The 15,167-nt window shown below is 39.3% G+C and overlaps 1 protein-coding gene across 1 annotated transcript in view; it reads right to left on the bottom strand.

The window, feature by feature from the left end:
• The window catches only part of UGGT2 (UDP-glucose glycoprotein glucosyltransferase 2), a 991,813-nt gene that overhangs the window by 634,296 nt on the left and 342,350 nt on the right, over positions 1 to 15,167 (bottom strand). The window contains exon 12 of the mRNA XM_053707835.1: positions 14,909 to 15,059. Within this exon, the coding sequence (XP_053563810.1) occupies positions 14,909 to 15,059 (151 nt within the window). The remainder of the gene's footprint in view (positions 1 to 14,908; positions 15,060 to 15,167) is intronic.

Below are 15,167 nucleotides of genomic sequence, written 5' to 3'. Positions count from 1 at the left end.
ACTCTGGTCTGTGGAATGTCATCCCTCGTGACAGGTTGTCCAGGGACAGCCACCAACGGAGTGAGTCTCTGGTCCTCTGATTTACTTGTATCTTTGGAGACAAGTCTGTATAGTCCCCATTCCACTGACTGAGCATGCACAGTTGTAATGGTCTTAGATGAATGCGCGCAAAAGGAACTATGTCCATTGCCGCTACCATCAACCCGATCACTTCCATGCACTGAGCTACGGAAGGAAGAGGAACGGAATGAAGTATTCGACAAGAGTCCAGAAGCTTTGTCTTTCTGGCCTCTGTTAGAAAAATCCTCATTTCTGAGGAGTCTATAATTGTTCCCAAGAAGGGAACCCTTGTTGACGGGGATAGAGAACTCTTTTCCACGTTCACTTTCCAGCCGTGCGATCTGAGAAAGGCCAGGACGATGTCCGTGTGAGCCTTTGCTCGAGGGAGGGACGACGCTTGAATCAGAATGTCGTCCAGGTAAGGTACTACTGCAATGCCCCTTGGTCTTAGCACAGCTAGAAGGGACCCTAGTACCTTTGTGAAAATCCTTGGAGCAGTGGCTAATCCGAAAGGAAGCGCCACGAACTGGTAATGTTTGTCCAGGAATGCAAACCTTAGGAACCGATGATGTTCCTTGTGGATAGGAATATGTAGATACGCATCCTTTAAATCCACCGTGGTCATGAATTGACCTTCCTGGATGGAAGGAAGGATAGTTCGAATGGTTTCCATCTTGAAAGATGGGACCTTGAGAAATTTGTTTAAGATCTTGAGATCTAGGATTGGTCTGAATGTTCCCTCTTTTTTGGGAACTATGAACAGATTGGAGTAGAACCCCATCCCTTGTTCTCTCAATGGAACAGGATGAATCACTCCCATTTTTAACAGGTCTTCTACACAATGTAAGAACGCCTGTCTTTTTATGTGGTCTGAAGACAACTGAGACCTGTGGAACCTTCCCCTTGGGGGAAGTCCCTTGAATTCCAGAAGATAACCCTGGGAGACTATTTCTAGCGCCCAAGGATCCAGAACATCTCTTGCCCAAGCCTGAGCGAAGAGAGAGAGTCTGCCCCCCACCAGATCCGGTCCCGGATCGGGGGCCGATATTTCATGCTGTCTTGGTAGCAGTGGCAGGTTTCTTTGCCTGCTTTCCCTTGTTCCAGCCTTGCATTGGTCTCCAAGCTGGCTTGGCCTGAGAAGTATTACCCTCTTGCTTAGAGGACGTAGCACCTTGGGCTGGTCCGTTTTTACGAAAGGGACGAAAATTAGGTCTATTTTTTGCCTTGAAAGGCCGATCCTGAGGAAGGGCGTGGCCCTTACCCCCCGTGATATCAGAGATAATCTCTTTCAAGTCAGGACCAAACAGCGTTTTCCCCTTGAAAGGAATGTTTAGTAGCTTGTTCTTGGAAGACGCATCAGCCGACCAAGATTTCAACCAAAGCGCTCTGCGCGCCACAATAGCAAACCCAGAATTCTTAGCCGCTAACTTAGCCAATTGCAAAGAGGCGTCTAGAGTGAAAGAATTAGCCAATTTGAGAGCATTGACTCTGTCCATAATCTCCTCATAAGGAGGAGAGTCACTATCGAGCACCTTAATCAGTTCATCAAACCAGAAATATGCGGCTGTAGTGACAGGGACAATGCATGAAATGGGTTGTAGAAGGTAACCCTGCTGAACAAACATCTTTTTAAGCAAACCTTCTAATTTTTTATCCATAGGATCTTTGAAAGCACAACTATCCTCTATGGGAATAGTGGTGCGTTTGTTTAAAGTAGAAACCGCTCCCTCGACCTTGGGGACTGACTGCCATAAGTCCTTTCTGGGGTCGACCATAGGAAACAATTTTTTAAATATGGGGGGAGGGACGAAAGGAATACCGGGCCTTTCCCATTCTTTATTAACAATGTCCGCCACCCCGCTTGGGTATAGGAAAAGCTTCTGGGAGCCCCGGCACCTCTAGGAACTTGTCCATTTTACATAGTTTCTCTGGGATGACCAAATTTTCACAATCATCCAGAGTGGATAATACCTCCTTAAGCAAAATGCGGAGATGTTCCAATTTAAATTTAAAAGTAATCACATCAGATTCAGCCTGCTGAGAAATGTTCCCTAAATCAGTAATTTCTCCCTCAGACAAAACCTCCCTGGCCCCCTCAGATTGGGTTAGGGGCCCTTCAGAGATATTAATATCAGCGTCGTCATGCTCTGCAGTAACTAAAACAGAGCATCCACGCTTACGCTGACAAGGGTTCATTTTGGCTAAAATGTTTTTGACAGAATTATCCATTACAGCCGTTAATTGTTGCATAGTAAGGAGTATTGGCGCGCTAGATGTACTAGGGGCCTCCTGAGTGGGCAAGACTCGTGTAGACGAAGGAGGGAATGATGCAGTACCATGCTTACTCCCCTCACTTGAGGAATCATCTTGGGCATCATTGTCATTATCACATAAATCACATTTATTTAAATGAATAGGAATTCTGGCTTCCCCACATTCAGAACACAGTCTATCTGGTAGTTCAGACATGTTAAACAGGCATAAACTTGATAAGAAAGTACAAAAAACGTTTTGAAATAAAACCGTTACTGTCACTTTAAATTTTAAACTGAACACACTTTATTACTGCAATTGCGAAAAAACATGAAGGAATTGTTCAAAATTCACCAAACTTTCACCATAGTGTCTTAAAGCCTTGAAAATATTGCACACCAATTTTGGAAGCTTTAACCCTTAAAATAACGGAACCGGAGCCGTTTTAAGCTTTAACCCCTTTACAGTCCCTGGTATCTGCTTTGCTGAGACCCAACCAAACCCAAAGGGGAATACGATACCAAATGACGCCTTCAGAAGTCTTTTATAAGTATCAGAGCTCCTCTCACATGCGACTGCATGCCATGCCTCTCAAAAACAAGTGCGCAACACCGGCGCGAAAATGAGACTCTGCCTATGCTTTGGGAAAGCCCCTAAAGAATAAGGTGTCTAAAACAGTGCCTGCCGATATTATTATATCAAAATACCCAGAATAAATGATTCCTCAAGGCTAAATAAGTGTTAATATCAATCGATTTAGCCCAAAAAAAGTCTACAGTCTAAATAAGCCCTTGTGAAGCCCTTATTTACAATCGTAATAAACATGGCTTACCGGATCCCATAGGGAAAATGACAGCTTCCAGCATTACATCGTCTTGTTAGAATGTGTCATACCTCAAGCAGCAAAGGACTGCAAACTGTTCCCCCAACTGAAGTTAATGCTCTCAACAGTCCTGTGTGGAACAGCCATGGATTTTAGTTACGGTTGCTAAAATCATTTTCCTCATACAAACAGAATTCTTCATCTCTTTTCTGTTTCTGAGTAAATAGTACGTACCAGCACTATTTGAAAATAACAAACTCTTGATTGAATAATGAAAAACTACAGTTAAACACTAAAAAACTCTAAGCCATCTCCGTGGAGATGTTGCCTGTACAACGGCAAAGAGAATGACTGGGGTAGGCGGAGCCTAGGAGGGATCATGTGACCAGCTTTGCTGGGCTCTTTGCCATTTCCTGTTGGGGAAGAGAATATCCCACAAGTAAGGATGACGCCGTGGACCGGACACACCTATGTTGGAGAAATAAATATTAATCCTAAAATAGCTATAATATAATTATAATTTATATTGTAGCTATATTAGGATTTATTTTACAGGTAAGTATTTAGCTTTAAATAGGAATCATTTATTTAATAAGAGTTAATTTATTTAGTTAGATAAAAATTATATTTAACTTAGGGGGGTGTTAGTGTTAGGGTTAGACTTAGCTTTAGGGGTTAATCCATTTATTAGAATAGCGGTGAGCTCCGATCGGAAGTTTAGGGGTTAATAATTGAAGGTAGGTGTCGGCGATGTTAGGGAGGGCAGATTAGGGGTTAATACTATTTATGATAGGGTTAGTGAGGCGGATTAGGGGTTAATAACTTTATTATAGTAGCGCTCAGGTCCGCTCGGCAGATTAGGGGTTAATAAGTGTAGGCAGGTGTCGGCGACATTGAGGGGGGCAGATTAGGGGTTAATAAATATAATATAGGGGTCGGCGGTGTTAGGGGCAGCAGATTAGGGGTACATAAGGATAACGTAGGTGGCGGCGATTTGCGGTCGGAAGATTAGGGGTTAATTATTGTAAGTAGCTGGCGGCGACGTTGTGGGGGGCAGGTTAGGGGTGAATAAATATAATACAGGGGTCGGCGGGGTTAGGGGCAGCAGATTAGGGGTACATAAATATAACGTAGGTGGCGGTCGGCAGATTAGGGGTTAAAAATTTTAATCGAGTGGCGGCGGTGTGGGGGGACCTCGGTTTAGGGGTACATAGGTAGTTTATGGGTGTTAGTGTACTTTAGGGTACAGTAGTTAAGAGCTTTATAAACCGGCGTTAGCCAGAAAGCTCTTAACTCCTGCTATTTTCAGGCGGCTGGAATCTTGTCGTTAGAGCTCTAACGCTCACTGCAGAAACGACTCTAAATACCGGCGTTAGAAAGATCCCATTGAAAAGATAGGCTACGCAAATGGCGTAGGGGGATCTGCGGTATGGAAAAGTCGCGGCTGAAAAGTGAGCGTTAGACCCTTTAATCACTGACTCCAAATACCAGCGGGCGCCCAAAACCAGCGTTAGGAGCCTCTAACGCTGGTTTTGACGGCTACCGCCGATCTCTAAATCTAGGCCAGTGTATGTAAAAATATCACAAGCTTGTTACTTGTATCGCCACTACTATGCTCTGGGACCTATTCATTCCCTACTATATGTCTTATAATATTCTATAACTGTTGCAAGCACATTAACTTTTAGGCTGTCCTAAGTTATTTAAGTCTAACGGAAAACACAGCTCACATATCGCATTAGCGAAGCTCCCCGTGAGCAGAGCTATTTATTACCTTCCTATCATTGCCACCCCCTTTGATAATATTAAGTAATAATGCCCCCTGTACTAACAGATATTCAGTTACATTTTGTAGATGTATAAAATATACCCAGTAGGTATTTATAATCTAGATTGCCTCTATGGAGAGTCTCACATAGACTGTTAGTTCATAACTGTTGTTTATATTTTGCATATGTGTCACTTTCTGTCTTGGTACTATATACTCCCCCTCTCCCCTTTGCCCTAGCTAAGTCCTTCTTAATATACCCTAGATTATGCGGAAATATGGTTTATATATTCCTTTCCATGACCCATCGGTATTTAAAAGCCTCTACTAGACCTTAAATGAATGTGATTACCCGTAAGGTCTACGCTGATACATATTAGGTGATTTAGCCGTATTAATACCTTTATATTCTAGGACATACTCATTTCCAACTATATATTTTATAATGTTTTATAATTATTGCAAGCACATCCAGGTAGTGTGGGTGATTTGCTGATGTATCCCCATTTCACGTTATACTCCACAGCCCTCTCTAATAGCAACCTATTTTAGGCCTCCCATCATCGAAGTATCCCCATGATATTAGGCTTATTTCATCTGGACTCAATTGTATCCCAGTATATCCCCTCAGAGTATGATCTTTCTCTAGCTGAAAAACCCCATTCACTCGCAGCCATTTCCCTCCCCAAATCATAATCTAACTGCCTCCCTCACCCCCATATATCCTACTCTCACCGTCAGGCGATGTATATCCTCCGTCAACACTTACTTATCTCCTCCATCAACATTTAACATCTTTATACCTCTAACACACGTCTCCGACCCCCTCCCACCTTCTTTAAGCGGCTCTTGCCCGCTGCGCTCCCTTACCTTATCCACTACTCACTAACTATGCTCCCCATATATATACTTAACAGTTTCTATGGAATTAGATATTTGCTATTTAGTTTTACAGGACTCATAGGAGTTATCTTTAATTTTCTTAAGAGTCATCTCTCATATAGCTTTGCCATACCAGAGCAGTAGTTGCCATTATCCAACTTACAATGTATGAAAAGAGGTCCTTTTCTTATAGACTAAACATTATCCTAGACTACTTCCCCCTTATATCTTCACTGAAAAATGTACCCACACGGCATATTCTTCAGTTGGTTCTGCTACATCCTCATTGCAGGTCTTGTGTTTATTTTACATGTACACCAATGTAATATTTCAGCTGTTAATTTGTATTTTATAGAGTAATAGCCTATTATCCTGTGCTAAAAGTCATATCCTGTCAGAATGTTAGTCTTTTCACTTTCTGTATGTTTTTGAACACCTCAATAAAAAACGTTATTTAAAAAAAAATAAAAAAATTGATGCTCTTTCTAAATCATAAAGAAAAAATTTGGGTTTCATGTCCCTTTAATGAGCCTACAAAGATGGGAAGAAACCATTGTGCATGATGGTTCTCAAAAATGTGTAATAGGTCTGTTTCAAAGAATCTAATTGGAAAAGAGAAAATTTACCTTGATCCTTGTCGAAATGTATGAACATTTCTAAGGAAGGGTCCAAAAAGTCCAAAAAGCAAAGGTGTAGTGGAAAATACAGTTCCATAATAACTGCTTTCTAAAGAGGCAGAATATACCTAATGTTTTAACAATTAGTATGGAATAAGTAGTTCTCATGCTATCATGAATGTTTTGAGCGGGCATTAGCTAAACACACTAGCATATAGAAGAGCTTGTTCAGGTAATTTAATGTTAGGATACAAGTAGCAAACATTACCATTGCAGCAAAAATGAATATAGACTGCTCTGAGAAAGGTGGATTATTCCTGGGGATAAGGTGAGCTATCCCCAGGAAGCAATGCTTTAGCTGTCAATCTCTTGCATATATTGCATGACCTTTTAAAAATAGCATATAATAATGCAGTTTTTTGGAGTGTTAGTTGTTAACAGAGAGAAGGGAGACCACCTGCCATAACACCCGAGTTATGCTTCTTCCATAAAATCATGTGTCAGTTTTCTGACACTGAATAGCTGGTTATTGAGAGAAATAAATGTTTATGTTTTCTTTTATATGAAATAGAACAATGGAATCATTTAAATAAACAATAACTCTGACAACGTCTGTCCCACAGTCATTCAACTAAATGCTTATAGGACACATACATTAAATTATACTTAAAAGGGACAGTAAACACTGCAATAACATAATTTATGTAAGAACTTACCTGATAAATTCATTTCTTTCATATTAGCAAGAGTCCATGAGCTAGTGACGTATGGGATATACATTCCTACCAGGAGGGGCAAAGTTTCCCAAACCTTAAAATGCCTATAAATACACCCCTCACCACACCCACAAATCAGTTTAACGAATAGCCAAGAAGTGGGGTGATAAGAAAAAAGTGCGAAAGCATAAAAAATAAGGAATTGGAATAATTGTGCTTTATATAAAAAAATCATAACCACCACAAAAAAGGGTGGGCCTCATGGACTCTTGCTAATATGAAAGAAATTAATTTATCAGGTAAGTTCTTACATAAATTATGTTTTCTTTCATGCAATTAGCAAGAGTCCATGAGCTAGTGACGTATGGGATAATGACTACCCAAGATGTGGATCTTTCCACGCAAGAGTCACTAGAGAGGGAGGGATAAAATAAAGACAGCCAATTCCTGCTGAAAATAATCCACACCCAAAATAAAGTTTAATGAAAACATAAGCAGAAGATTCAAACTGAAACCACTGCCTGAAGTACTTTTCTACCAAAAACTGCTTCAGAAGAAGAAAACACATCAAAATGGTAGAATTTAGTAAAAGTATGCAAAGAGGACCAAGTTGCTGCTTTGCAAATCTGATCAACTGAAGCTTCATTCCTAAATGCCCAGGAAGTAGAAACTGACCTAGTAGAATGAGCTGTAATCCTTCGAGGAGGAGTTTTACCCGACTCGACATAGGCATGATGAAATAAAGATTTCAACCAAGATGCCAAAGAAATGGCAGAAGCTTTCTGGCCTTTTCTAGAACCGGAAAAGATGACAAATAGACTAGAAGTCTTTCGGAAAGACTTAGTAGCTTCAACATAATATTACAAAGCTCTAACAGCATCCAAAGAATGCAATGATTTCTCCTTAGAATTCATAGGATTAGGACATAATGAAGGAACCACAATTTCTCTACTAATGTTGTTGGAATTCACAACTTTAGGTAAAAAATTCAAAAGAAGTTTGCAGCACCGCCTTATCCTGATGAAAAATCAGAAAAGGAGACTCACAAGAAAGAGCAAATAATTCAGAGACTCTTCTGGCAGAAGAGATGGCCAAAAGAAACAAAACTTTCCAAGAAAGTAATTTAATGACCAAAGAATACATGGGTTCAAAAGGAGGAGCTTGAAGAGCCCCCAGAACCAAATTCAAACTCCAAGGAGGAGAAATTGACTTAATGACAGGTTTTATACGAACCAAAGCTTGTACAAAACAATGAATATCAGGAAGATTAGCAATCTTTCTGTGAAAAAGAACAGAAAGAGCAGAGATTTGTCCTTTAAAGGAACTTGCGGACAAACCTTTATCTAAACCATCCTGAAGAAACTGTAAAATTCTCGGTATTCAAAAAGAATGCCAAGAAAAATGATGAGAAAGACACTAAGAAATATAAGTCTTCCAGACTCTATAATATATCTCTCTAGATACAGAATTACGAGCCTGTCACATAGTATTAATCACAGAGTCAGAGAAACCTCTTTGACCAAGAATCAAGCGTTCAAACTCCTAACCTTAAAGTTTAAGGATTTGAGATCCTGATGGAAGAAAGGACCTTGCGACAGAAGGTCTGGTCTTAACGGAAGAGTCCACAGCTGGCGAGAGGCCATCCGGACAAGATCCGCATACCAAAACCTGTGAGGCCATGCTGGAGCTACCAGCAGGACAAACAAGCATTCCTTTAGAATCTTGGAGAATACTCTTGGAAGAAGAACTAGAGGCGGAAAGATATAGGCAGGATGATACTTCCAAGGAAGTGATAATGCATCCACTGCCTCCGTCTGAGGATCCCGGGATCTGGACAGATACCAGGGAAGTTTCTTGTTTAGATGAGAAGCCATCAGATCTATTTCTGGGAGTTCCCACATTTGAACAATCTGAAGAAATAACTCTGGGTGAAGAGACCATTCGCCCGGATGCAACGTTTGGCGACTTAGATAATCCGCTTCCCAATTGTCTATACCTGGGATATGAACCGCAGAGATTAGACAGGAGCTGGATTCCGCCCAAACCAAAATTCGAGATACTTCTTTCATAGCCAGAGGACTGTGAGTCCCTCCTTGATGATTGATGTATGCCACAGTTGTGACATTGTCTATCTGAAAACAAATGAACAACTCTCTCTTCAGAAGAGGCCAAGACTGAAGAGCTCTGAAAATTGCACGGAGTTCCAAAATATTGATCGGTAATCTCACCTCCTGAGATTCCCAAACCCCTTGTGCCGTCAGAGACCCCCACACAGCTCCCCAACCTGTAAGACTTGCATCTGTTGAGATTATAGTCCAGGTCGGAAGAACAAAGAAGCCCCCTGAACTAAACGATGGTGATCTGTCCACCACGTCAGAGTGTGTCGTATAATCGGTTTAAAGATATTAATTGAGATATCTTTGTGTAATCCCTGCACCATTGGTTCAGCATACAGAGCTGAAGAGGTCGCATGTGAAAACGAGCAAAGGAGACCGCATCCGATGCAGCAGTCATAAGACCTAAATTTCCATGCATAAGGCTACCAAAGGGAATGATTGTGACTGAAGGTTTTGACAAGCTGATATCAATGTTAGACTTCTCTTGTCTGACAAAGACAGAGTCATAGACACTGAATCTATCTGGAAACCGAAAAAGGTTACCCTTGTCTGAGGAATCAATGAACTTTTTGGTAAATTGATCCTCCAACCATGATCTAGAAAAAACAACACAAGTCGATTCGTATGAGATTCTGCGAAAATGTGAAGACTGAGCAAGTACCAAGATATCGTCCAAAATAAGGAAATACCAATACCCTGTTCTCTGATTACAGACAGAAGGGCACCGAGAACCTTTGAAAAAATTCTTGGAGCTGATGCTAGGCCAAACGGTAGAGCCACAAAACTGGTAATGCTTGTCTAAAAAGAGAATCTCAGAAACTAAAAGTGATCTGGATGAATCGGAATATGCAGATATGCATCCTGTAAATCTATTGTAGACATATAATGCCCTTGCTAAACAAAAGGCAGGATAGTCCTACAGTTACCATCTTGAATGTTGGTATCCTTAAATAACGATTCAATATTAATAGATCCGGAACTGGTCTGAAGGAATTGACCTTCTTTGGTACAATGAAGAGATAGAATAAAACCCCAGCCCCTGTTCCAGAACTGGAACTGGCATAATTACTCCAGCCAACTCTAGATCTGAAACACATTTCAGAAATGCTGAGCCTTTGCTGGGTTTACTGGGACACGGGAAAGAAAAAAATCTCTTTGCAGGAGGCCTTAACTTGAGGCCAATTCTGTACCTTTCTGAAACAATGTTCTGAAACCAGAGATTGTGAACGGAATTGATCCAAATTTCTTTGAAGAAAACGTAATCTGCCCCATACCAGCTGAGCTGGAATGAGGGCCGCACCTTCATGGGTACTTAGGAGCTGGCTTTGGGTTTCTATAAGGCTTGGATATATTCCAAACTGGAAATGGTTTCCAAACTGATACCGCTCCTGAGAATGAAGGATCAGGCTTTTGTTCCTTGTTGTGAGGAAAGGAACGAAAACGATTATTAGACCTAAATTTACCTTAGATTTTTTATCCTTTGGTAAAAAAGTTCCCTTCCCTCCAGTAACAGTTGAGATAATAGAATCCAACTGAGAACCGAATAATTTATTACCCTGGAAGAAAGGGATAGCAAAGTAGACTTAGAAGACATATCAGCATTCCAAGTTTTAAGCCATAAAGCTCTTCTAGCCAAAATATACCTGACATCAACTCTAATGATATCAAAGATGGTATCACAAATAAAATTATTAGCATGTTATAGAATAATAATAATGCTATAAAATTATGATCTGTTACTTGTTGCACTAAAGCTTCTAACCAAAAGTTGAAGCTGCAGCAACATCCGCTAAAAATATAGCAGGAGTAGAGACAGCCCCATAATCTTAGGGATTTTGTCCCAAAATTCTAATCTGTCAGATGGCACAGGATATAATTGCTTAAAACGTTTTAGAAGGAGTAAATGAATTACCCAAATTATTCCATTCCCTGGAAATTACTTCAGAAATAGCATCAGGGAGAGAAAACACTTCTGGAATAACTACAGGAGATTTAAAAACCTTATTTAAACGTTTAGATTTAGTATCAAGAGGACCAGAATCCTCTATTTCTAATGCAATTAATACTTCTTTAAGTAAAGAACGAATAAATTCCATCTTCAACAAATACGAAGATTTATCAGCATCAACCTCTGAGACAGAAACCTCTGAACCAGAAGAACCATTATCAGTATCAGAATGATGATGTTCATTTAAAAATTCATCTGAAAAAAGAGAAGTTTTAAAAGACTTTTATGTATACTAGAAGGAGAAATAACAGACATAGCCTTCTTAATGGATTTAAAAATAAAATCTCTTATGTTATCAGGAACACTCTGAGAATTAGATGTTGACGGAACAGCAACAGGTAATGTAACAGTACTAAAGGAAATTTTATCTGCATTAACAAGTTTGTCATGACATGCAATACAAACAACAGCTGGAGAAACAGATAACAAAAGTTTATAGGAGATACACTTAGCTTGGTAGCTCCAGCACCGGGCATCGATTTTCCTGAAGTATCTTCTGACTCAGTTGCAACGTGGAACATCTTGCAATATGTAATAGAAAAAACAACATATAAAGCAAAATTGATCAAATTCCTTAAATGACAGTTTCAGGAATGGGAAAAAAATGCCAGTGAACAAGCTTCTAGCAACCAGAAGCAATAAATAATGAGACTTAAATAATGTGGAGACAAAAATGACGCCCATATTTTTTAGCGCCAAATAAGACGCCCACATTATTTGGCGCCTAAATGCTTTTGGCGCCAAAAATGACGCCACATCCGGAACGCCGACACTTTTGACACAAAAAAACATCAAAAAATGACGCAACTTCCGGCGACACGTATGACGCCGGAAACAGAAAAAAAAATTTGCGCCAAAAAAGTCCGCGCCAAGAATGACGCAATAAAATGAAGCATTTTCAGCCCCCGCGAGCCTAACAGCCCACAGGGAAAAAGTCAAATTTTTTAAGGTAAGAAAAAATGATTGATTCAAATGCATTATCCCAAATATGAAACTGACTGTCTGAAAATAAGGAATGTTGAACATCCTGAGTCAAGGCAAATAAATGTTTGAATACATATATTTAGAACTTTATAAAAAAGTGCCCAACCATAGCTTAGAGTGTCACAGAAAATAAGCTTACTTACTTACCCCAGGACACTCATCTACATGTTGTAGAAAGCCAAACCAGTACTGAAACGAAAATCAGCAGAGGTAATGGTATATATATAAGAGTATATCGTCGATCTGAAAAGGGAGGTAAGAGATGAATCTCTACGACCGATAACAGAGAACCTATGAAATAGACCCCGTAGAAGGAGATCATTGCATTCAAATAGGCAATACTCTCCTCACATCCCTCTGACATTCACTGCACGCTGAGAGGAAAACCGGGCTCCAACCTGCTGCGGAGCGCATATCAACGTAGAATCTAGCACAAACTTACTTCACCACCTCCAAAGGAGGCAAAGTTTGTAAAACTGATTTGTGGGTGTGGTGAGGGGTGTATTTATAGGCATTTTAAGGTTTGGGAAACTTTGCCCCTCCTGGTAGGAATGTATATCCCATACGTCACTAGCTCATGGACTCTTGCTAATTACATGAAAGAAATAATTTCATTATTAATTTTGTCCTCATTTTCCTTGGAGCCTATGGAAGCACGCTCTCGTGAGCGCAAAGCTTCCGTGCAATGCGAACGCGAGGTTGCGTTAGCATTGCACCTCTCTTGTAATACTAACTCACACGGAAGTGATAGTTTGCATTCAACTTGTAATCTGGCCCTAAAACGTTACACTTATTTTGCTGATATTTAAACAGCTGATGAAACTTTGAAAAAATACATCTACAATTTATTCTCAGATTAATATTTTCTTTCAATGCATCATTTTATCTAGTATTTGTTTAGTAATTAATGTCCCTTTAAAGGGACAGTCAAGTCAAAATTAATCTTTCATGATTCATATAGGGCATGCAATTTTAAACAAATTTCCAATCTACTTTTATCATCAAATTCGCTTTGATCTCTTGGTATTCTTTGTTGAAAGCTGAACCTAGATAAGCTCATATGTTAATTTCTAAGCCCTTGAAGGCTGCCCCTTATCTCAGTGCATTTTGACAATGTACACAGCTAGACAGTGCTAGTTCATGTGTGCCACATAGATAACATTGTGCTCACTTCCGGGAGTTATTTATAACTCAGCACTGATTGACTAAAATGTAAGTCTGTAAAAAGAACTGAGATAAGGGGGCAGTCTGCAGAGGCCTCGATACAAGGTAATCACGGGTAAAAAGTATATTCATAAAACAGTGTTGGTTATGCAAAACTGGGGATTAAAGGTATTATATATCATTTTAAATAATAAATATTTTCAAGTAGACTGTCCCTTTAATACACATTTAACCTCTGTGATTACCTTGTATCTAAGCCTCTGCAAACTGCCCCCTTATCTTAGTTCTTTTGGACAGACTTGCATTTTAGCCAACCGATGCTGACTTTTAGGTAACTCCACCTGAGCCTAATGTTATCTATATGATAAACATGAACTAGCACGGTCTAACTGTAAAAAAACTGTCAAAATGCACCGAGATAAGAGGCAGCTCAGAAGTTTAGAATTCAGTTTGAGCCTACCTAGGTTTAGCTTTTAAAAAAGGATACCAAGAGAACAAAGCAAATTCGATGATAAAAGTAAAGTGGAAAGTTGTTTAGAATCCCATGCTCTATCTGAATCATGAACGTTTAATTTTGACTAGACTGTCTATTTAATACTAAATATTTTTTGGTGACTTTACAACCGTAAGCACTTTTTTTTTTTAAGGTTTAACAGCTATAACTAGTAAGCAGACATAATGATGTAGCTCTCTATTTTGAATGTTGAATTGAGAGTATGTCTTTTTCTATATATTTCACTTGTTCTCCATCTTATGTTTAAGTATCTAGAAGACAAATCAAAAGAAGGCGCCCATAGCGTAGTATAGTCTAGGAAAATTAGAGCAAAGGCAAACAATACGAACTGGATCCCAAGGTCTTTGTTTGCCTTTGGGAGACTTATATTCCAGGTCCTGACACAAGAGGTGAGTTAGCCAGACTACTCCTGAATATCTGGCCTGCACATATATCACTTAGCAGTGATTCAACAAATGTGAGTGAATTTTCATCCATTGTTTGTTACTCTCATCTTCCTAGACTATACTACGCTATGGGTGCCTTCTTTTGATTTGTCTTCTAGGATCTTTTAAAGTGAACGGCCATTCACCTGAGAAGAGTTGCCTACCTGTGTTCCAGACTTTTGGAGTTTGGTGTTCACGTAACACTATTTAAGGAACACATCACAATTTCCTGATTGTTATTCAGGACATTAAGCACTTTTTATTTACCATTTATTCTTTTTTATATCACAAGCAACGGTTTATTTAATTAATTTTCTAAAAATTGTTTTATATGCGATACAATTTTATTTATTATCTAACTGCACATATTTCATCATACTTGTAAGTATTCATTTATAATTTAAAGGCACACCTTTTCACCTTTTTTTAAGGCGTTTTGTTTATGTTCAAGTGTTTTTGACTATTTTTGTATTAATTGACACTTCATTACTAGTAATTTACTATACATTTTACAAAATAAGAACAATAGAACATGATTCAAATGATTAAAATTAAGTATCAATGACAGTTTACTCACAGTTATTGATGAATGGCGGATATCTAAGGCATAATTTTCCTCTCCCGGATGTACTTGTAGCCTTAAATATTTACTAAGATCCTCATTGTTTATGCCTAATTCAGAAAGGCCATAGAGTGCTTTTCCTTCTGTTTTAAGAGTTTCTAAAATGCTTGAAAGAGAAAAGAGAAACAACATATAGGCAACTTCATTGTTCACTTAAAAAAATAATTTATGCTCACCTGATAATTTCATTTCTTTCATGGTGGTGAGAGTCCAT

Source organism: Bombina bombina, chromosome 3 (assembly GCF_027579735.1).
Source record: "Bombina bombina isolate aBomBom1 chromosome 3, aBomBom1.pri, whole genome shotgun sequence".
NCBI classification, from domain to species: Eukaryota; Metazoa; Chordata; class Amphibia; order Anura; family Bombinatoridae; genus Bombina; species Bombina bombina.
Note: the sequence above shows the minus strand (reverse complement) of the source record. Positions and strands in the feature narration are given on the sequence as shown.